The sequence below is a fragment of the Pristis pectinata genome, chromosome 23 (assembly GCF_009764475.1).
Source record: "Pristis pectinata isolate sPriPec2 chromosome 23, sPriPec2.1.pri, whole genome shotgun sequence".
Classification (NCBI taxonomy): Eukaryota; Metazoa; Chordata; class Chondrichthyes; order Rhinopristiformes; family Pristidae; genus Pristis; species Pristis pectinata.
Genome location: NC_067427.1, coordinates 1,847,378 through 1,871,661, shown reverse-complemented (window position 1 = coordinate 1,871,661; position 24,284 = coordinate 1,847,378). Strand labels below are relative to the sequence as shown.

The following is a 24,284-nucleotide window of genomic DNA, read 5'->3' as shown; positions in this document are numbered from 1 at the left end:
TTAGCTCCCTGTACTCTTAGAATTCAGCAGTGTTCACCCATTCACTTTTGACTTTTTTAACAAGCGCCTTGGTCAGGACACCACTGGAGTACTGCATCCAATGCTGGTCATTACACAAGGGTTCAGAAGAGATCATAATGGTTTCTGGGATAAGGCAGCATCCCTCACCATCTGGGACAAGTCCTCTTCTTGTTACTACCATTGGGGAGGAGTACAGGAGCCTGAAGACCCACACTCAACGATTCAGTGACAGCTTCTTCCCCCCCAACAGATTTCTGAACAGTCCATGAACACAAGAACACCGCCTTATTATTCCTTTTTTTTTTGCACTGTTTGCTTTTGTAATTTACGGTAATTTTATGTCTTGCACTGCACTGCTGTCGCAAAGCAACAAATTTCACTTTATATAAGTCAGTGAGAATAAATCAAATTCTGACCCATGTTTACGCTGGTGAAGCTGGGATTGTTCTCAAAGCTCAAGGAGCTGCTTTTTCTTTATGATAGGTTTATGTGGTGTAAATAGGGAGAGACTGGTGTAAATCGAAGCTGTTCCCATTAGCAGATGGCCGAGAACTGGGGGGTGTGGGGTGTGTCACGTGAGAAATTTCTCCCCATGGCAAAGGTGAGGACCAAGTTTAGAGAGGGTCTGAGGATGAATTTTTTCCGCCCAGTGAGTGGTTAAAATCTGGAACGCACTGCCTGATTGGGGGAGTACTGAATCAGGTACTCTCACGGGTACTTCAGCAGCACCTGGGTAGTTACAGAACAAGAGCTGGTAAACGTAATTAGTATAGAGATGTGGTTGGCATAGACATGGTGGGCCAAAGGGCTTGTTTCTGTGCTGCACAACTCTACGAGATACAGGAGAGATGAGGAAAATCTTTTAAAGTGGTAGTAATGATCTAGCACAATCTGTGAAGGTGGTGGAAACAAGATCAATGAGGGTTTTTAAAAAAGGGGAAATGATAAAGCATTTAAGGGTGAGCAATTTGCAGGACTGCAGGGATAGAGAAGGCTGCATGGGACAGATGGGATTATTTTACAAAGAGCTGGCTGGCTCAGACACGATGGACTGAATGGCTTCTTTGGACCTGGAAGATTCAGTTACAATTGGCTATGACCAGCAGACAATTATGGATATCATGGATTTTTGCCCTTGGATACGATATAGCATTTCCACCGGCACCAGTTTGTAGCCTCACTCAAAAGCCATTGACTGGATCCATGAACTGTTGCTCAGTCATACTCCTTAAAGAAAAACAACTAAATAGACTTTTCCCACAAAACTGGTCTTATCTAGCCTGTACGTTGGTCAGGATACACATGCGAATGCTGGGTAAGAATCCTCTACCTTTCCAATACTGCTGTGGGAGAATTGCTCCTCCTGCTGGTGACTCTGAAAGATCCACTTTCCCCTTGCACAAGGACTTTGAAACTTAAACCCTCCACAAACACATAACCACAAGGCATGCTGCTTTTGAATACATTAGGTAGTTTTTCTCACTATAACTCTCATCAGCATAAACTATCTCACATCCCAGCTCAGTCCACACTAATCGAGTCATCCTAGAAATTTAAAGCATCTCTTGTATGGGTCTGTAGAGGGCTTCAGTACAGTACATACCATCATTCGTGCAGTTACTCTGGCGATGGGCATTCTTCTTCTCTGGAGAAGCAGCAGCTGTAGCAGCAACAGGGGTAGCGGATGTAGTGGCGGAAGCAGCAGCAGTGGTCGTAGCTGTACGTGGTGACTGCACTTGTTTAATTGCTATGCTGTTTTCATTATCAGCTATAATAAAAGAAGTCATGGCTTACAAAGATCAGGCAGAATAAAATGATCAACTTCAGTGGTCTCAGTTGTTTAGGACAAATTCCTCATGCAGCTGGTCTTAATGACCAATGAACCAGAAAAAGTAGTCACAGCTCCTGTCACGATGTCCTATCATGCCCTCTCTTAACACCACACCACATTTGATTACTTTTCTTCCCACATGTAGATGGGCAAGTTCCTGTTTCTCATCTACTCTGAAGTCCAAATCAATGGTCACCATATGGAAGATGGTTCAGAAAAGAATGGGGACCACACCTCAAAAGGCTGTAATAAATCTGGAGCAAAAAGCTGCTGGAGGAACTCAGCAGATTGAGCAACATCTGTGAAGGCAAAGGAATTGTAGACATTTCAGGTTGAGACTCTGCATCAGGACTAAATCTCGTCTTTGTAATAAATCTGTGTTCACTATATTGTTCCTCCACACATGCAAAGTTCAAGGTAATGGTGGTTAAATTATAGGAATAGTATCCAGGAACTTCAACCATAATCAGGAGATCCAAGTTTTAACCCATTATGGCACTTCGGGTTTTAACTTCGGTTTAAATAAATAATTTGGAATTAAACGGTCACTAAAAGTGATCACAAACCAGAACATTGTACAATCCAACCTGCTTCACTAGTGGAAATCTGCCATTCTTGCCAGGTTTTCCTGCGTGTAACACGGTCGACTCTCAAATGCCCCGTGAATTGTCCCAACTACCCACTTAGTTCACGAGTGGAGTAGCAATGGACAATTCAGGCCTGCCAGTGAAGTCCACAACTTGTGAATAAATAAAATCATGACCATTCATCAAATCAAGAGATTTGCCACTGGTAATGAAATATCCAAATGACGTGATTTAAAAAAAAAATTTAATTCAGGGGATGTGGTTACTGTTGGCTAGGTTAGCACTTACCCCCATTCTAAATCAACTCAAAACAGTGGCTTTTATATTCTATGGACTGACCTATGAATGCAAGCAGGCCATATACCTTTACCACCCTATCGACTTGTGCTGTCACTTTCAGGGAAGTCTGTAGATGACACAAAAGTCAGTAGTGTCATAGGTAGAGATGAAGGTTGTCTGAGGATACAGTGGGACAGATCAGCTGGAAGGTTAGCTGGAGTGCTGGCAGGTGGAATTTAATCCAGACTTAATTTAATAATGTAGGGTAATGCACCTCGGAAAGTCAAATCCTAGTAGAATCTATGGAGTAAATGGCAGGGACCTTAGAAACATTGATGTACACAGGGACTGTGGGTGAAAGTCTATATAGCTCGCTGAAATTAGCGACACACATGGATAGGATAGTGAAGGCAGCACTGGGTATGCTTGCCTTCATAAGCTGGACTATTCAATACAAGAGTTGGGACATCATGTCGCAGTTGTACAAAACATTGGCTTGACCACATTTGGAGTATTATGTATAGTTCTGGTTGCCACACTACACGAGGGATGTGGTAGCTTTAGAAAGAGGGCAGAAGAGGTTCCTGGAATGTGTATCCTGGAAGGGAGGGTGTAGTTACAAGGAGAGACTTGATAGGCTGGGCTTATTCTCATTGGAATGTATAAGGTTACCCCTCAGTCTTCTAGAGGTTTCTGAAGTTATGAGGGGCATAGGTAGGATAGATAGTCTCAAACTAGAGGGCACTGGTTTAAGGTGAGGGGAGAAGTTTGAAGGAGATCTGATGGGCAAGTTTTACCACACAGAACGGTGGTTATCTGTAATGAGCTGCCAGAGGGGGCAGTAGAGGCAGATACAATGAGAATGTTAAGGCATTTGGATGCACAAGATAGGAAAGAGAGAGGGATAGGGGCCTAAGGCAGACAAATAGGATTAGGTCAGCATGGATGAGGTGGGCCAAAGGGGTCTGTTTCTGTGCTGTACGATTCTATGTTTCTATGGAGCTGGACCCCGAGGTCCCTCAGTTCATTAATGTTCCATTCTTTACATTCTGGGCAATACATCAATACTCAGTGTAACTTTTGATTACAGTAAATGGAACTTGGAACCTATTTACAGTAATATGGATTTATATGGAGTCAACCAATATAATTGTCAAGGAAAGAAACTAAACTTACCTGCATGGGAATTCATGTGCTCTATTAGATTGTTGTAAAACTGGAACTGAATACCACATGCCCCACACGTGTACTGCTCTTAAGTGGAACAAAAAAGATAAAAATCAAAATGATAAAGTCAATGCCATTATGTGAACATTGTGCTCCCTAGGGTTGCCAACAATTTGTACAAGATTTCTCTAACTAAAAGGAAACACGGTTCTGTAATTTTAACGAGGGATGCCAATGTTCCTTTACTTCCAAGGAGGCAGGGGTGGGGCAGTGGCAACCCAGACCAGCCCATGCACCATGAAAGGATCACCAGTGAAGGTTAGCAGAGATTTAGAAGCCTTAAAACATACATGGCCATAATTACATGGGGTGGTTGGGGGCGGGGGGGGGGGGGTTGTGGGGAGGAGTGGGGATGGGGGGTGAGGTTGTGGTTGCAAACAATAGGCTGGACTCTTGTTTCTTAATGATTGAAATCATCTCAACCTGGGCTGCTCCCTTGACTCTGAAAGTATCCATAATTCTCCCTTGAGTGCTAATAATCATATGGTCAACTTGGTTACCCCAGAAGCTGAGGTCAGTATAGCCCAGGCAGCAGATGGTGAGAGGCTGGAACTTGCCAAGGTTGGTGAGGCTCTGACTGACTCTATAGCTCTAACTTTGCTTGCATCTCGAGGCATGGATGTGCCTTCTCCTTCCATTCAGCAGACCAAGTGCAGAGAGTTGCTGTCAGCACTGCCTGGATCGCCAGGACAGGGGCCATTGTGGTGCAGGGAGTACCACGGCGAGTTCTCCGGGCAATGGTGCACTGCAAGTCAGGAAATCAGCAGGCACTTGCAGCCATTCAAACAACTTCCAATCAGGGAAGGATGTAATAATCTGCCTTTATCTACTACACATCAGTCAGTTGGAAAATTTGGGACTGGGACAATTAGATAAAATCTCATCCTTGGCATCTCCCTTCTAAGACATATAATGTTGGCATCCCTAGTGCTCTCAAATGTAAACTTAGTCATGACCAGCATGCCAGCTTCTCAGTGGAACACGTCACCAGTTTTAAGTAGCACAAGGGAGAGTTTCTACACTTCCCACAAGACCATACACTCAGCAGCATTGGGACATTAACCAATCCCCTTCAAACTAATGACAACAAGGATGCTGGAACTAATAAAGATGAAGAGGAAATGAGATAAAATTTTTTAAAAATAATCAAAGCCAGGTGGCAGATATCCTGAGCAAAAAACTTCTGCTGACAAATTAAATCCACTATTGTAAAAATATAGTATTTAAATATGCAGAAATATTATTTGCATAATTTGGCCAAAGGACCTTAGCAGCTCAAAAATAAAAGTATCATTAAAATCTTAAGAAACAAATAGAATTTTAACTTGTCACAATTCAATTATTTGCCTGAATCAAATTAAAATCAGACAAATGCTTCCACTGCAAGGACAGAAGGTGATGGATGCTATCACCATTCACCTGGGATGCTCTTATAAATTCACCATTTTACATGACTTTTACTAAGATGCCAGAACAAAGATAGAAATAATCTTTGTTTGATTGTTCTGTGAGAAGTTCAGCTTCTTTTGGTGGACAATTCATAGCAGAACCTTAAGGAACAAAGCTTTCCGTAGAATCATAGAACAGTACAGCACAATACAGGCCCTTTGGCCCACCATGTTTGCCGACCTTTAAACCTTGCCTAAGACCATCTAACCCCTTCCTCCCACATATCACCCTATTTTAAATTCCTCCATATGCTTATCTAGCAATCTCTTGAACTTGACCAATGTACCTGCCTCCACCACCGCCCCAGGCAGCGCATTCCATGCCCCAACCACTCTCTGGGTAAAAAAACCTTCCTCTGATATCTCCCTTGAAATTCCCACCCATTACTTTAAAGCCATGCCCTCTTGTATTGAGCATTGGTGCCTGGGAAAGAGGCGCTAGCTGTCCACTCTATCTATTCCTCTTAATATTTTGTACACTTCTATCATGTCTCCCCTCATCCTCCTCCTCTCCAATGAGTAAAGCCCCAGCTCCCTTAGTCTCTCCTCATAATGCATACTCTCCAATCCAGGCAGCATCCTGGTAAATCTCCTCTGCACCCTTTCCAACGCTTCCACATCCTTCCTATAATGAGGCGACCAGAACGGGACACAGTACTCGAAGTGTGGTCTAACCAGAATTTTGTAGAGCTGCATCATTACCTCATGGCTCAAACTCGATCCCATGACTTATGCTAACATCCCATAAGCTTTCTTAACTACCCTATCCATCTGTGAGGCAACTTTCAGGGATTTGTGGATATGAACCCCCAGATCCCTCTGCTCCTCCACACTACCCAGAATCCTGCCATTAACTTTGTACTCTGCCTTGGAGTTTGTCCTTCCAAAGTGTACCACCTCACACTTCTCAAGATTCAACTCCATCTGCCACTTCTCAGCCCAGCTCTGCATCCTATCAATGTCCCTCTGCAATCTTTGACAATCCTTCACACTATCCACAACACCACCAACCTTTGTGTCGTCTGCAAACTTGCCAACCCACCCTTCTACCTTTTCCTACTGAAACTTTAATCAGTCTTTTTATGTCTTAAAGCAGCAAGTTACACCTACAAATTAAGGATACACAATTGGAAAGTAATTTGGCAAACAGCAAATGCACCTCACCCTGTCACAATAATGCATGCACATCATAGCTCCAGGATATACCACCTACAGAGTGCAGCAGAGTGAAGGGCATTGCCAAGCAATCACTGAACAGACTGCAAATGCTCGCCACCTTAGAGAGCTATCAGGAAAAGGCAATAAATGTTGGCTTAGCCAGCAAGGTGCACATCACGGGAATGAATAAAAACATACCCCTGACTTTATAGTCTTGGTATTTAAGCCAACTCTTTGGCAACTAGAGGATATCTTAGCAAAAACAAATCCTACAACTACCAGAACTGTGCATAAACATGCAGCAAATATAAAGATGCTACATATCAATAATTGCCACATAGCAAGATTGAGCTGTGAACAATATACTGGAGGTTTACCTACAAAAAAATTATACTTTAATGACTCAAAATGGTACAACACATTATAAATTACCTCTAGCTCGGCTATTGTGGGCCTGTTGCCTTAAGCAGGTACAGTGTTTGTGTTCACTTCCACAGCTCTGACATGTAGAGCCATCTGAAAACATTAAACATACAACTGGAATGTTAGTTCCAGAAATGTTCATAAGCACTATTTCATTGAAGAAATGCTTTTCTTTCAAGAACTGTATTCATTTTCTTTTAGTGCAAGTCTCAATATTAGACTTAGTGCAGCACCAACTATAAAGATAAATTCAGACTTCTCGCAGCTACCATGGGGGCAGGAGGTACACAAGCCTGAAGTCCCAGACCACCAGGTTCAGGAACAGCTACTTCCCTTCAACCATTCGGTTCTTGAACCAACCGGCACAACCCTAATACTACAGTTTAGCAACACTATGACCAGCACTAACATTGAATTTTTTTTTGTTCTAATTTTGTTATTACTTGTAAAAATTATGTACAATTTATTTCATTTATGTTTTTTGTATGAATGCTGCTTATCTGATGCTATGTGCCTGTGATGCTGCTGCAAGTAAGTTTTTCATTGCACCTGTGCACATATGGACTTGTGCAAGTGACAATAAACTCGACTTTGACTTACTTTTCACAGAAGGAGGATCCGATTTCTGTACACTGGCACCTCCTGTAAACATTTAGTGAAAAGGAGTGCATTTATTTTACAGGCATCGACATTTCAACACACAGACCTTCTTACTGCAATGTAATTTTGCTGCACATCCTAAATATGAACTACTGATATTATGCAGTGAACCACAAATAACTTACAAAGGATACTCGCTGAAATCATTAATAAATGTCCATACAGCTAAATACACAGCATATCTTCTTGTTGGGTAGCTAATGGCAAAAAATTCATCAGAACTCAAGGCTGTGGCTTGAAAATAGTATTAAGACCACTCAGAAACATCAAGAGCCAGATAACTACAAAACGAATGTTGAATAATTAGGCAACTGGACTGCTCCTGCAGTGGAAGTAACATCACTGTGGACATTGCACAGGTGAAAGGAACTAAATCTCGAGGGGAAAATGCCGGGTAAATTATGACTGACCCTGCTCCTGTTACTACCTGTGGCTGAGGAGCTGGGTGGAGGCTGTAAAGTTAAGCCAGTGGTTTATCTTATATCAAACTGTGGAAATGCCAGAGGGAAGACTAAAATATGAGTCTGGAAGTTTCAATCTGCGAGAAAAATGGGCAAGTACTGTGCTCAAATGTCCAATTTGTGAACTTGAAGGTTTACTATTTTTAAAAATATTCCTTTAGCAATTCATAAAACAACTGTCTTTGTAAAGATATTCCATCATTGCTCCAGTGAGCAAATATTCTACACATATATTTAATGTTTTATACTTACCACTAGAATTCTGAGAGCTGTTATTTTCTTCACATGCATTTGGCAGCTTAGCTTCATTTCTTTTGACAAGAGGACTCTCTGCATCTGCACATTGAGAAAATTAAATTCCTTTCATAAAGCATATCATACCCTGAAGCAAAACTAGTATATATGGATTATTTGCTAAAAATTGGAGAAGCTTTGTCGTACTTAAATTCTTACAGCAGAGAAGACAATAACTTCTTGAAATACAAGCCCCTAGTCACAGAGAACGCACATGAATCATCCATTTGCTAAAGTGTTTCAAAGATACTGCACAATTAAATCAATTAAGGTCACTAGCCATGCAGTGAGTACAGGAAACAAGTGTTTACTTTTCCACACAAGGACTTGTTACTCTAGGACTTCCATAAAACTCTATACACTCACCAGGAGGTCCAAGAACTGGAGGAAATATTTTAAGTTCATGTTCATTTTGCTGGTTCAGGTGCTTTCCAATCAGTCTACAGGTGGACCAGGGATGACACAGTACTCCCCTGTAAGGGCAAAGCTGAAAGCTCTGCACAAGGCTGGCTTGAGGGAACCTTAAAGAAATTAGGCAAGGACCTCATACTTTTTAAACCAGGGGACAGAGCAGGTGACTTGAGGAGACGGGGATATAATTCAAGGGATTTCCCTTGCTAACTTAAAGCCCTATAAATGAAACTAAAAGAACCACTCCTCACCAACACTCCCGGATTAATGGAATTTTAATTTGCCGAAACAAATCAATTGCCTCCACGCTCAAATGGTTCCACACAAAACACATTGACATCACTGGTATTTCCAAAACTTTTCATTCCAGGTTTGCAACCTTTTCACTTGTGTCAATATTGGCGGCAATTTCCTATGGAAGTTTTTTTCCCCTTAATATCAATCCTCAAAGAAAAAGTGATTGGTATAATTCCAGCTTGAAGAAAACCAAAAAGCATCAAGTTTATCACCTTGTTACTAATGTTCCCTGGATTGAACACAGGGAAAAAAGCTTCCACAGAAAATTGTCACCAATGGCAAAAGCAAAAAAGCTGCAGATGTTGAAAATCTGAAGTAAAAACACCACACAAAGGAATGTGTTTGGTGCTGGCCTTGAAGTCTAAGTGGGACCTGTGGCGTGGAGCTCCCCTTTGCAAATTGTGTCAGGAAATTGAACACCAGCTTTTGGGCAATCCTGTCACTGAGCACTCAGATCAAAGAACTCATGCAGACAGCAAGCTGAAGGAAATAAACTCAGTAATTTTTTTTTAAACTTACCTTTTAAGAATCCTACAGGAAGGAAAATAAATACTGGAACAAATACTTGGTGCAAAAGTTCTCATATAGAACAAAGCTAAAAAATAATTGTAAAGCCAGAAATGATAACTTATACATATGATAATTTTCAGGATCAGAGAAGGCACTGTAGTGTAGCGGTTAGCGTAACACTATTACAGTGCCAGCGATTCGGGTTCAATTCCAGCTGCTGTAAGGAGTTTGTGACAGCATGGGCTTCCTCTGGGCGCTCCGGTTTCCTCCCACATTCCAAAAAAAGATGTATGGGTTAGGAAGTTGAGAGCATGCTATATTGGCGCTGGAAGTGTGGCGACACTTGAGGGCTGCCCCTAGAACATTCTACGCAAAAGGTGCATTTCACTGTGTTTTGATGTAAATGTGACCAATAAAGAAATCTTAAGCTGTTCAGTGATGATTATGGCTTACTATATTGTTAAACGTTCAGTAACATTGTTCAACATTTATACAGCAAGAATATTTTGTAAAATGCTCAAGTTCAATTCATTGATTCACACTGATTATTTTAGACAAGACTGCAACATTACATAGTATGAAGGAACAGTATAAACTGACAGCAACCTTGGGGTTTCCACTGTGGATAGATAGATGCCAGGTGTGGTTGTCAGTTCTACAGTGTAATGATGGCCAATGCCATGACTTCTGCAGCTTTACAAGCAAATTCCAGGCTACATTATCTGACTACAAGTTTTCTCCTCAACAGAAGCCAGCCTGAACATTCTCTCATTAACACTCCTTAATCCTTAACATTCCTAGAAGTTCTAAGAGGTTGCTTGTTTTACCCAATGTTGTGTTTCACTATCTTACAATGTGTTACTTAAACCATAAAAATTAGATTTGGAATATCATACGTACCAGAGGATGCATGCAACGCCACATGTTCCTGGTAAGGAGTGTAATACTTGTACCGCTTGCCACAGTACTCACAGATGTAGCTACCCGTCTCTGGAGCAGCAAAACACAAACAAGAATTAAACAATTAGCATCAAGCTCTCAGCTCCAATGCTTAGCTGAAAAATTTTGAACGTCAAAGATAATAAACTCTCTAGCTACATTATCAGATTTAAAACTACGTTCCAAGCCAAGGTGTTCTGCATGTCAGCCAGGAAAAGCTGGATTCTGTTTGTCGGTTTGCCCTTGGGAATGGAGCTGGAACAGTCAAGGATCCTTCTTTCCCTGTAGCACTCAGGAAACTTTATTGCCATGTGTTGGGAAAACAGGTGAGGAAACGGCATTACATCAAGGAGTAATACAGGTAAATTATGAAGAAACTAAACCACTAACATTTTCTACTTGGAATTTATCATACCCCAACATTTAAAAATATTCCAATTGTAACTGGCATAGCAATTTCTATAACCTTTTCTCAGGCAGTCCCTCAGGACTGTGTACGACTTGCTTCCACTCCAGTTTTGAGGGGGTGGAGATGCTTGTGCATGAATTTTTTTTAACATGGGGTGGCTGTTGCACACAGCACATGGGCTCCACGGGCAAGGTCGGGGTACAATGGCAAGGTGGTCCATGAGGAGACAAGGCTCTGCTGCACCCACAATGTAATTTATGCAGACACATACTAAGCATTGGATGGGCAACTGACGATTTTCCTGAGGTTTCCTGTCAGAAGTGGTCAGGGTTACAGGCATCAGGCAACGCACCAATGGGAGGGCAGGAGACAAGGATGATCAGCAATTACGAAACTACCGTGGAGAAGGTAAGCAGCGGCGGTTAGGGCCAAGTTCTGGGTGGGAGTGAGCAGGCAGCAGCTGGAGAGTAGGGCAGCTGGGATATACGGCTGTAAGAAAGGAAAGGGGTGAAGATGAAAGGGGGTGAATTAGGGATGGATACTAAAGGTAGGGAAATTAGATGGGGGTGTGATTGGAAGGGATCAGGGTAGCAGGATTGGAGATTGCTGAAAATGTATTGTCAATAATATTAAGGCACATGGATCAAACAGTTATAACATCGAGATTGGGAATGGCCTTAAAATATGTGGGAATCTGAAAAAGTTCACAAATAACAAATCACTGAGTACAGCATTAAATTCCAGGCCCAAATTTCAAAAAGTTATATTTCTGTCCCACTGGGGAAAGTCCTTAGTTTCACTTGATTTGTGAATTCTGCGTTTTTTAAATAAATTAAATCATTTATCTTATATTGTAGCTTTCAGCTGTCGAAAAAAAGACTTTCGCACTGCACAATCACCATTCCCTGGTTATTTCAGATTTTAAGATTTTCTTTTAAATTAAAAATATCTACTCTGCTCATGACTGGCTTGATGTTATGTGACACAAGCTAATCTGGCACTAATTTAGCAAACACTTTAAAAATGATTTTCCTTGCATAGTTCAGGGGCTGGAGTGAGTGAGACTTCAGTAAAATGTGATGGAGCCCAATACATCACAGAATTCCACACACTCACAGGGTATTTCTGAGAGTTGTTAGGAATTATATTAAAGTTCCAAGGCCTCTTACTCCCCATGTGAAATCGTATCATAAAAATTCTGCAAGAAAATGCCCAAACAGAGACTACTAGAGCTTGTCACTCAGAGACCCCACACCTGAAGCAAAATCTCAAATTCATCTGTTCACAACACAATAATTGATAAATCCCATTTTATTTTACCAAACTCTTACACTAGTGATATTGAAGATACCTGAATATATACCCACTGACATTTCTACAGTCTGTAATCTATTTTAGGTCAACTGCCAATATTAAGGTTGCCATCAAAATCTCTTGTCTAGGCTACACTTGGCTGCATTATTCAATGATACACCCACAATTGTGGAATTTAGAAGTTATCAGAGAGGTCAGACAATGTAACAGGACCAGACAGGTTGAAAGTGGCAGCAGACTATGGAAGAGGATCTTCATTCACACCACCCACAATGGAATCTGTAAGGGACAGCTACAAATCCAAGTACCAACTCCACCCCTAAAATGGTTCACAAAACGCACCTGTTTTGTGAGGATCACTACTGAGGTGGTTGGATGGGGGCTATGTTCAATCTCAGGACTACACCTACTAGCAATTTCCTCCATTTGATCATTGTGGCCAGCTGCCCTGGAACAGAGATTCACACTTCTGAAAGACCAAGGAGGTCAGTGTCCAGAGAACTAAGCACTGTAAAAAGAACTTCCCCAAGAATCCTAAAAAGTCATTACAACCATCAGTAAAGCAGTCCTTCTCTAATGCATCAATAAGCACATGAAGTTTATACTAGCCAGTACATTAATGTATACCAAGCCTGAGGCTCTGGAAGTACTGCACAGTCTGGAGCTCTTACAGGCCACTTAACTAATTTTTATCTTCCTCCAAGAGGGAAGCCCTGTTTCACTTGCATTCCACGAAAAGTGAATATATGTTCACAATATGACCTGCCCAACACCCCCATCTGAAAAATACAGACACCTCCTCATTTTGTGTAATACTACCAATTTAGTCTAACCAACATCCGATTAACTGTGCAAACAATCTTTGTGCCTTTGTAGAGCAGCATGCAATGAAACAGTACCAAGAACTGCCAAAACATAGACACTTCCATGAAGTAAAAGAAATCATACTTGATCCAGGGCTGCGGACAGTTTCTTCCACCTGTTCAGTTTTCACTTCTGCTGGTGTCTCAACTGCATGATCATATGGATCTACAATTAAGAGATATTCAAATTACTTATAATTAACATCACAAGAAATATATAAACAATAATTTATGGAACAGCTTGCCCACCCATTGTAAATTAGCTTAAAGTGTGCTTTGGATGCTACACTTGGGATGTGCCCTTCCTGTATCAGTATGGACACATTCAGAATTTGAACTAAATGTACAGTGGAAATTAGAAAAGGGAAAACACAGTTATTCCTCAATCTTAGGAATGAAAGAATTCTGTGGTAAATCCATTACAAGCCTCGTCTTTGTGAGTAACAGTTTAGGGAAAGTTTAAATGTGATTTACAGGACTGCTCCTGGAATTTTCTTGTTACGTACAGCAAACTTGAGCAATTAATTTGCAAATACATACCATCTACTGCATGCAAATCCCGGTGTTCTTGGAAACAGCTGTAATATTTATACTTCTTGCCACAGATGTCACACATATACCTAAAATTCTCTGGAAACAAGTGAAGAAAATTAAAAAAGTCAGTAAACTTGACTTGTATTCCCTTTTCTAAACCACAAAACCATCTATAATTTTTTCTTATTTCATGCAGTAATTTTTAATTTTCAAAGTACTATACACTTCAAGTGCTTTTTCACCCAGGTCTCTCATGACAATGACAATTTGTGTAGGTATCCAGGGTTGCCAACTCTGACAGGTTACAGTCATGGAGATCTAATCACATGACAATTACTCTCACGACACAGTGTGAGACTATTATCACTGCTGCTATGTAACAGATGGGTCTTCTGTAATTGAATATCGTTACATTCTTTTTTGCTGTTGGAAAGAACTGTGCACAAATGAAGATGGATCATGAGGCAAGGCTACAAATACAAACTTCATCCTTTTTTTCTGGAGTGATGGAAGTAATACTTGGGAAGTTCATGTTTCATTCTCTGAGATTCCTGGACAATCCAGAAGAATAATAATTGTACCAAAGGATCAAACAATCTGGCAAACTCACTGTCCAGGTTCATTTGTAAAGAATTAGGTTGAAATGATAGGGAAAGGAGGGAACAGATAGCGACACTGGGAGGCCAGGGATGGGGGTGAGGGTTAAAGACATTAAGGATTTTATTCTTGCAGATAAGGATGACAACAAGCAAGCATGCACACTTCTGCCCTTTTTGTTTTACTACAAATAAACCTCTTAGAACAGTTTAAATCCATCCCCCATAATCAATAAATTATATGTACATACATGCAGCAGGAAGTGAGGGGAAATATTGGACAGAGACCTGGCTCAAAACCTGTTTAATTTTCTTTCAACTAGTTGTGAACCAAAACATGTTGCACTCAACAGCAAAGAGCTGGCCAGAGAATAAATGCAATGTTAACAAGGAAGTCACACATTGAAGGGGAAGCCCCAACTCCCATCCTAAATTTTCCCTGCAGATGGAGATTAATCCACGTACTGTACACTCATTCCAACAAGTGCATGGGTGAAACGCACAGAGTACCCTTCTCCAAGTATTCCATACCAGGAGACAACCAGTCAGATGATCACAATCCTATGCACATTTTTCTCCGACCAAGGTGAATATTATGAATGCAAGTTGGACTTAGAAGTCTGACTGGAGACTCGGCAAAGCCAATCTAACATCACAGCCTTCGCCCAAACATGGACTAAAGAGCTGAGAATACCAAGTGAGGCAAGTGACTGTCCTTGACATTAAGGCAGCATACGAATACAAATGACATCAAGGAACTGAAGTCAACTGACATTATCAAGCTGCAGTCAACATGGAAAATTGTACACTTCGGACAAGCATTGTTCCCCCTTTTAAATAACTATTTAGTTACAAGAAGCAATAAGAACACAGCAACACTGTGCCATTAAAATCACACGGTTTAACATTGTGCAGAGCAAGAATTTCATATGTAGTTAACTCTGTGAATTCAAGGTCTTTTCCTCTATTCTGATTAAAACAATTAGGAAGAATATATTTACACAACTCTGAGAATGAAGTGAACAATTAAAAGGAAGCCCCTGCAAGTCTACAAGGCCACAAAATTCTCCACAACCAAAAAACATAGCACTCTGTCCTCAAATGGTGCCAAACTGCGCGGCAAATCTGGAAATGGCAGAATTTCTAAATGTCCATCTGACATTTATAGATACATTTATTATTAAGTAAATAGAACAGCTGGCAAAACTACAATTCTGATGCATCATAAATCATTATTTGAGCATACTCCAAGCCAAAGTTTTATTATAAATTGGGTCTGTTAGACTGGTTATCAAAACTGTCTTTGTAAGTTTGTCTTGTTGTAATCACATGCTTCACCCTATTAATGGACATATATGCAAACAATATGGCAAGAATAAGAGATAGTTCTGTTGACAGGAGATATAAATGAATGCACAGATGTTTCATTTACAAATGAGAAATTACATATGTAAAATCAAGTCCAAATAACCCTGATCCTGTAAAACTATTTCACCAGGAGATAGTTCTGACCATCCTGTGTGCAAATCCACAGGTAGCCAAGACCAGTAAGAACCTTCTGAGAAAGCAAATATATACTACGGCCAAAGAACAGTTACTTCTATCTTCAGTTTTTAAATTCACGCAAACTCTTAGGTTTGTCTATTTCATTAACTTCCCTCTATGTTTACCCAAACCTGCTTTCCATTGTGAAGAAACCTCAAATTGTCATTAGTGACTTTCATGGATAGCAAACTGGTTTAAAACTTGGATAAAAGTCAATGAACAGAGCAGCAGTTGAGAGCAGCATCATCGTGGCTGGGTTAGCAGTGTGCACTGCCGAAGGAGTCAGCTCCATAACCTCTTCTAGTCACTGCGAAGGTCAATAACTTGAACATGTCTGGAAGGAGCTGGGCCAAGATTTGCAGCTGATATATCAAACTAGGACGTCAGTCTATTATTTAGAAGAGTGATGATAATGAAGTGGGGCAATTGACTGAAGGGTGGGTGAAAGAGTGAGAAAGGCAATATCTCCAGGGATGGTGCTGTGAAGGTAGAAGTTCACAGAGAATGAAAGGCAACACTTCAGGTTGAAATTAAAGGGCTCTGGATCTGTAGGGCGCATCTAGTGGGTGACCAGTCCTTGCTCTGAGCAACGAGCTCTTGAACCCCAAATGACACAATTTGGGTGCATGGTGGGCCAGAACAAGCCCTGGCACAGGACTTCTCTGCAAAACTGGATGATGGAAAAACCTGACCCCAACTTCATCATTATCAAAGCTGTAAAGAATTTTCAACACTTCCATGTGCCTCTGGGATTTGGAAAACTTTAAAAATTATACTGCAAGTAAAATCAACTGGAAATGCAAGAACATATTAATTTAAACAAAGTAACTATGAATGGGCTTGTGTATCCTGCTTCAGGTACAACCAGATGTGGATCTGCATGTAGGTTTGGGTGCTTGACTGAAGGGGCTCGCAGCAAGTCCTGCTCCACCCTGGGTTCGAAGGAGAATCCAGTGGTGCAATGCACCGGGGAAGTTCTCAGTAGAGATCAGCCAGCAAGATTGAAACTTTAACATTTAAACTGGGCACCTGAAACTTGCCATCATTCATGTGGGTAAATGGATTCAGTTCAGTGCAGAACCCAGAAAATTCCAGGCCACTGACACAGAATTGTTAGGTTATGGGTTTAATGATTAAAGCAGAATCTGTGAGTATCTAAGATTGGATTTTGCAATTGGATAAAATGGATACGGGACTTCAACTTCCCTAATATAAACTGGGACCTCCTTAGTGCAAGAGGTTTAGATGGGGCAGAATCTGTTAGGTGCATCAGGAGGATTTCTTAATCAATATGTAGATAGTCCAATGAGAGGAGAGGCCGTACTGCACCTGGTGTTGGGTAATGAGCCTGGCCAGGTGACCAACCTTTCCATGGGAAAACAGTTAGGGAACAGTGACCACAACTCCTGAAGTTTTAAGATAGCTATAGATAAGGATAAGTATGGATCTTGTGGGAGAGTATTAAATTAGAACAGGGCAAACTACAGGAGCATTAGGCAGGAACGAGGGAGTTAATTGGGAACAGCTATTTTTGGGCAAGTCCACATCTGACATGTGGAGGGTGTTTAACAGAGCGCAGGATAGGTATATTCCAGTATGAAGGACAGACAAGGATGGTAAGGTAAGAGAACCTTGAATGTCGAGAGACGTGGTGAATTTAGTCAAGAAGAAACAGGAAAAGTATGTAAAGCTTAGGAAGCTAGGATCAAACCGAGACTTGAGGACGAGAAAGAAGCCAGAAAGGAACTCAAAAAGGGAATTAGGAAAGCCAGGAGGGGCCATGAAAAGTCCTTGATCAGTAGAATTAAAGAGAATCCTAAGGCATTCTATACATATATCAAGTGAAAGAGGATAACTAGGGAGAGGATAGGACCACTCAAGGATAAAGGAGGGACCATGTGCTTGGAGGTGGAGGATGTGGGTGAGGTCCTTAATGAGTACTTTGCTTCAGTATTTACCAAGGAGAAGGATGTGGAGGACAGGGAGATCAGTGTGGAGCATGCTAATATGCTGGGGCATTTCGAGATAAAGGAGGAGGTTGTGTTGGATCTCTTAAAGAGCATTAAGGTGGATAAGTCCCCGGGGCCTGATGGAATATACCTCAGGTTATTGAGAGAGGCAAGAGATGAGATCGCTGGGGCCTTGACCAATATTTTTGTGTCCTCTCTAGCCACAGGCGAGTTCCCGGAGGACTGGCAAGTAGCTAAGGTTGTTCCATTATTCAAGAAAGGAAACAGGGATAATCCTGGAAACTATAGACCAGTGAGTGTCACATCAGTGGTAGGGAACTTACTGGAGAGGATTCTTAGGAATAGAATTTATGAGCATTTGGAAAACCATGGCCTAATTAGGGACAGTCAGCATGGCTTTGTGCAGGGCAATTTGTGCCTTATTAACTTGATTGAGTTTTTTGACAAGGTGACAAGGGTGATTAAAGGTAGAACTGTGGATGTTGTCTACATGGATTTTAGTAAGGCATCTGACAAGGTCCTTCCTGGGAGGCTCACCCAGAAGATTAAGATGCATGGGATCCACAGTGAATTGGCTGTTTGGATTCAGAACTGGCTTGTCCGTGGAAGACAGAGGGCAGTGGTCAATGGGACTTATTCCAGCTGAAGGTCTGCGACTAGTGGTATTCCTCAGGGATCCGTACTGGGACATCTGCTGTATGTGATGTATATAAATGGCCTGGATGAAAATGTACATGGGTGGGTTGGTAAGTTTGCAGACGATACAAAGATTGGTGGCGTTGTGGATAGTGTAGAAGACTGGGAAAGGATATAGCTGGATATAGATCAGTTGTAGATATGGGCAGAGAAATGGCAGATGGAGTTTAACCCAGCCAAGTGTGAAGTGTTGCACCTTGGGAGATCAAATGTAAGGAGATAGTACACTTAATGGCAAGACCCTGAACAGTGTTGATGAGCAGAGGGATCTTGGGATTCATAGAACAATACAGCACAATACAGGCCCTTCAGCCCACCATGTTGTGCCGACCTTCAAACCACTCCCAAGACTATCTAACCCCTTCCTCCCACATATCCCTCTATCTTAAATTCCTCCATATGCTTATCTAACAATTTCTTGAACTTGACCAACGTATCAGCCTCCACCACCACCCCAGGCAGTGCATTCCATGCACCAACCACTCTCTGGGTGAAAAACCTCCCTCTGACATCTCCCTTGAACTTCCCACCCATTACCTTAAAGCCGTGCCCTCTTGTATTGAGCACTGGCGCCCAATTTAAGTTCATACCTCCCTGAAAGTGGCTACACAGGTTGATAGGGCAGTAAAGAAGGCATATGGCACGCTTACCTTCATTAGTCAAGGCATTGAGTTCAAGAGTCAGGAAGTTATGCTGAAGCTTTATAAAACTTTAGTTAGGCCACATCTGGAGTATTGCATTCAGTTCTGGTCACCCCATTACAGGAACGACGTCGAGGCTTTGGTGCATAGAACACTACAGCACAGTACAGGCCCTTCAGCCCATGATGTTGTGCTGACGTTTTACCCTGCTCTATCTAACCCTTCCCTCCCACATAGCCCTCCATTGTACTATCATTCATGCGGCTAAGAGCCTCTTATATGCCCCTAATGTATCTGCTCACCACAACCTCTGCCGGCAGTGCATTCCATGCACCCACCACTCTAAAAAAAAATACTTGCCCCTGACATCCCCCCCCATACCTTCCTCCAATCACCTTAAAATTATGCCCCCGTGTGTTAGCCATTAGCCATTTACACCCTGGGAAAATGTCTCTGACTGTCCACTCGATCTATGCCTCTTATCATCCTGTACACTTCTATCAAGTCACCTCATCCTCCTCTCCAAAGAGAGAAGCCCTAGCTCACTCAACATATCCTCATAAGACATGCTCTCCAATCCAGGCAGCATCCTGGTAAAGATGCAGAAGAGGTTTACCAACATGCTGCCTGGATTAGAAGTCATGTGCTATGAGGAGAGGTTGGACAAACTTGGGTTGTTCTCTCTAGAGTGGCAGAGGCTGAAAGAAGACCTGATAGAGGTTTATAAGATTGAGAGGCACAGATAGAGTAGACAGCCAATATCTTTTCCCCAGGGTTGAAATGTATAATACCAGAGGGCACGAATTTAAGGTGATAGGGGGGTAAATTCAAAGGAGATGCGCAGGGCAAGTTTTTTTTTTACTCAGAGTGGTGGGTGCCTGGAATGTGCTGCCTAGGGTGATGATGGAGGCAAATATGATAAGGGCATTCAAGAAGCTCTTAGACAGGCACATGAATGAGGGAAATGGTAGGATATGGAGATTGTGTAGGCAGAAGGGATTAGTTTAGTTGGGCATTTTATTACTAATGTAATTGGTTCAGCACAACATTGTGGGCCGAAGGGCCTGTTTCTGTGCTGTACTGTTCTGTGAACAGGATGGGCAAAATGATTAGAACTACATGCACTGGGAGCAAAAATGCAGCAATGAACCAGCTGGATTGAGTCACCTAGGTCTTTATTATAATTCCGTACAAGACCATAATTCTTGATAGGATCAGCCTGCTTCTCTTTCCTTACTTTCAGTTTTCAGGGGCACTGCTCTTTTACTCAGATGCAGCCGTCACATTTTCTCCACTGGCTACACTTGCCTGTAAGCCGCCCATACTCAAATGGTGGAGGTTACTAGAACTGTCATTATGTAAGAAAGATATGGCAGAGTACTCACTTGCCTGTGGAGAATTTTCAGCGGATGCAGAGGAGGTTTCATTTTCTGCGAAAAGAAACAAAGTGCATATTAACTCAGAAAAACCTGTAACACTGTATGCCCAATTACTTATCACACCAAACTGTATTTAAGAAATTTGGAAAATGATCCAAAAGCAAAATACTATACAATCTGGAAGTCTGTAATAAAAGCACCCAATGCAGGAAATATTCAACAGGTTAGGCAGGTTAGTGGAGGGAGAAATAGAGTTAAAATCTCAAGTTGATGACCTTCCAACAAAATTGGTATAAGTTAGAAATGCTGTGACAGGAGATTCCGGGGGGGGGGGGGGGGGGGGGGGGGGGGGGGGGGGGGAGGGGGGGGCACGAGGTTGATTGACACAAGTGGAGGTACTCCAGACAAAGGCTGTTAAAGGCCAGTGAATAACAGAAGCCGTGCCTGGGAGAGGTGCAAATCTGAAATTACAGGTCTGCATCAATGCGCCTTTTGTCATTCACTAACGATTTCCCGATTTCCACCTTCCTTCAGCCAGCACCACCGCCATTCACGTCATCCGCATTTTCCTGATCTCCTTGGATCCTGGACCTTCTTTCTCTTACTTTATCACTTTAAACTTGTTTTATTTCCAACTTTTCCTAGCTACATAAGAACAGAAGAAATTATAACAGGAGGCAGCTATTTGGCTTCTCATACTGCTCCACTGTTCATCAAGATTACAGCCGATTTATCTTGGCGGCACTTTCCTGCACTATCCCATCTCCCTTGATTCCTCTAATATTCAAAAATCTACTGATCTCGGTTTTGAGTAAGTGAGCTGACACAGCCTGGAAGAGTAGAGAATTCCAAGGATTCACCTCCCTCACGAAGAAAATTCTCCTCATCTATGTAGCTGGTTTCAAACTCCTCAGTTAGGGAAAGCATTTCACAAGAATTATGTTTGCATCAATGAATTCCCTCTCATTCTGAACCCTGGGGAATACAGGCCCAATCTACTCACTCTCTCATACAGAAGTTCCACCATCTCAGGAATCAGTCTTGTGAATCTTCACCGCACTCACTCAATGACAAATAAGGCTAACACTGTACATAATACTCCAGGGTTCGGTCTCATCTAGGCCCAGTGTAGTTGTAGTAAGACATGTTTACACCTGTACTCAAATGTTTTTCCAATAAAGGCGAATGTAACTGTTTGCCTTCCTTACTGCTCTGATGGAAGATCATCAACCTGAAACATTAATTCTGATTCTCTCCACAGGTGTTGCCTGATCCTCTGCATTTTGTTTTTATTTGGAAGATGATGCACATGCTAAGTAACATCTACTCATTCAAATACTGGAGCTTCACAATAAAGCAATAAAAGTTTTGCAGTACACCATTTTGATAAAATCAAAACTACACCATTACTGTAGTTAACCCTTTGAGTACTACAGGAGCAGCTTAGCTCCAAAATGAATAACAAGTTTTCAACTTTTTAATTTTATTCAAGAAGCACTGCAAATGAAGAAATGCTGTCAAGTTCCATAGATTCTTCTAATTCTAGCTTATAACACTTAGGATTTGAATGCCACAGTTTTGGAGGTGTTAGATGTATGTGTACATTCGGAAAGTTGTAAAAAGGGAAAAAAATCGCTACTCAAAGGGTTAAGCCAATAATTGCGTTAACAAAAATAAGCGTGTACCTAGGTGTGCTCTCACATGTGCCCGGAAGCAGCTGTAGTACTTGTACTTCTTCCCACAGGCACCACATATGTAGGCCCCTGAAACAAAGAAGGAGTCAGACTATAGACAGGGGCTTTTCACTGCTCAGATTCAGTATATTTTTTTAAAAGAAAGGCCATATCTCATATTGTGAGGAAGGAACACCAGCCACTAATTTCTCAAAATACATTAGTTTATCTTAAGCACTAGTACACTAGTCTCTCATTAGAACTCTAGTCACAATTTTCCCTTTCCTAATATAAACGAACTCGACAACATAATGAAGAGAAACCAAAGGTTAAACACCAGAAGAACCAGGGCAGCAAGCGCTGCAGTAATGATGTATGGCAATGCAGTAGATATCAGTAGGCAGCTTACTGGCAGCAATGCCATTTTCTGCAGCAATTAGTGGGAGCCAGATTTCCCCCCAACCTTTCCATTATTTTAAGTCATTCTTAATTCAGAGAGACTGCTCAAGATTATAGGATTTTAATACCTTACTACTTATGCATGGTCCTGTCACTCGGGTTTAATTCAATTAAAACTTAATAGTATCAAATCAAAACATGGTAACCTAGCTAAACTTGGTCAAAATTAAAAGGCAAAACCCGAAAGTCACCAAAAAGCACTGCAGATATTACTAGAAACAGAAAGGATCTATTCTTAATCTGAACTGGAAAACATGATCATTAATATATAAAAGGAAGCAAAGCAAAGGCAAAAATAACAGTGCAGAGGTGAAGTGACCGGGAGACAACTAGCAGGCATGGTGCCTTGCTACAGACAATGTAATGGTGTGGAATAAAAGCAATTAAAGGCACAAGAAATGCAAATGAGAAAAGCTGAAGCATTGCATCACAAGTCAGAAAAGGCTGGAAAAATGACAGAAGCCAACAGCTCAAAGTAGTAATGCAATTTGAGTGTTAATCTGTCCCCTCACACTCCACCTTCCCCTTCCCCCCCCCCCCCCCCCCCCCCCCCCCCCCCATACTAACACTGCACCCATGGACCAGGCTACTCCCACCACAGAACCAGGTACAGATAACGGCTAAAATTATTAGTGAACAAAGTTATCATAGCAGGGTTTCAAGGAAATACATTCCCTGAGTTTACACTGGGTTGCCATACCACAGTCCATAAGGCCAATTTGAACAAGGAGTTCAAGCAACAGGTGACAGGGAACTTAAGGTGGCATTTGCAGAGAGGCTAGAAATGTCCAAAGTGGTTACCTAATGGTCAGTTGTCCCTTAGTGTAAAATTCTGAATAACAAGGAATTACCCCAGGTCAGAGAAAGTAACTCTTCGACTGGCTCATGGTGCTGACTGGACCACATTGTAATCTGATTCAAGGCAGGGCAGCAGGGTAGAGAGGCCTTGAATCTCAATTCTGCACTCGAGGTGTATGCATATCTGGTGTGGGACTGCTTCTCAGTCTGCCACACCTCATCTTGATTTATCCAATAACTTAACCATCAACTGATTTTCTCTTCAGCATACATGCATGAGTTTTTTTTTGTTGCAATCCTTCCTCTCTCCCTCCACCTCATCTCCCCAACCTCCCAAACTCATCCTGATATAATTCTATTTTCTATTCCTGACTTTTGTTTCTGATGAAGTTTTTTCCTAAACTGCAGATCCCTTCTCTAGAAATTTACTGCACTACTACCACACTTCAAACACACTGAACCAATGTGTTAATGAGTACAAAAATTACGTGTCAATGCACAATGTGGCAATTTGAACTCACTCCTAAATATCAGTCACAAGTCAATTCTACAGAGTGCAAGGGTGCTTTTGCTGACATTATATTCTACTACTGACACTTAATGGATGAATCGAACGAACCAGCTTTGGTCGTGGTTACCTTTTCAAATAAAAGACATGTTTAATCTTTGAGGAATATACCAGCATTTCTGCATCAAATAAAAATAATTCTTTGTTCAGAGATATTTTCAAGCTTCTTTCTAATGATAATTTGTCAGCAATGACATAAAATTAGGTACCATTTTACAGTTTTGGAGCAGGGGTGTTTTACACACTCAGTACTCAGAGGGTTAACTATCCATGGTCATACCATGACCAAATCC

The 24,284-nt window shown here is 41.6% G+C and overlaps 1 protein-coding gene across 7 annotated transcripts in view; it reads right to left on the bottom strand.

The window, feature by feature from the left end:
* Positions 1-24,284, bottom strand: part of znf618 (zinc finger protein 618) — a 70,256-nt gene that overhangs the window by 2,950 nt on the left and 43,022 nt on the right. For 4 of the 7 annotated variants that reach the window (XM_052037175.1, XM_052037178.1, XM_052037182.1 and 1 more), the window contains 10 exons: positions 22,179-22,256; positions 20,500-20,544; positions 13,673-13,762; positions 13,218-13,298; positions 10,508-10,597; positions 8,348-8,431; positions 7,575-7,616; positions 6,984-7,067; positions 3,895-3,972; positions 1,625-1,789 (listed from right to left, as the gene is read on the bottom strand). In XM_052037175.1, the coding sequence (XP_051893135.1) occupies positions 1,625-1,789; positions 3,895-3,972; positions 6,984-7,067; positions 7,575-7,616; positions 8,348-8,431; positions 10,508-10,597; positions 13,218-13,298; positions 13,673-13,762; positions 20,500-20,544; positions 22,179-22,256 (837 nt within the window). The remainder of the gene's footprint in view (positions 1-1,624; positions 1,790-3,894; positions 3,973-6,983; positions 7,068-7,574; positions 7,617-8,347; positions 8,432-10,507; positions 10,598-13,217; positions 13,299-13,672; positions 13,763-20,499; positions 20,545-22,178; positions 22,257-24,284) is intronic. The other 3 variants (XM_052037176.1, XM_052037179.1, XM_052037177.1) reach the window with 2 other exon arrangements.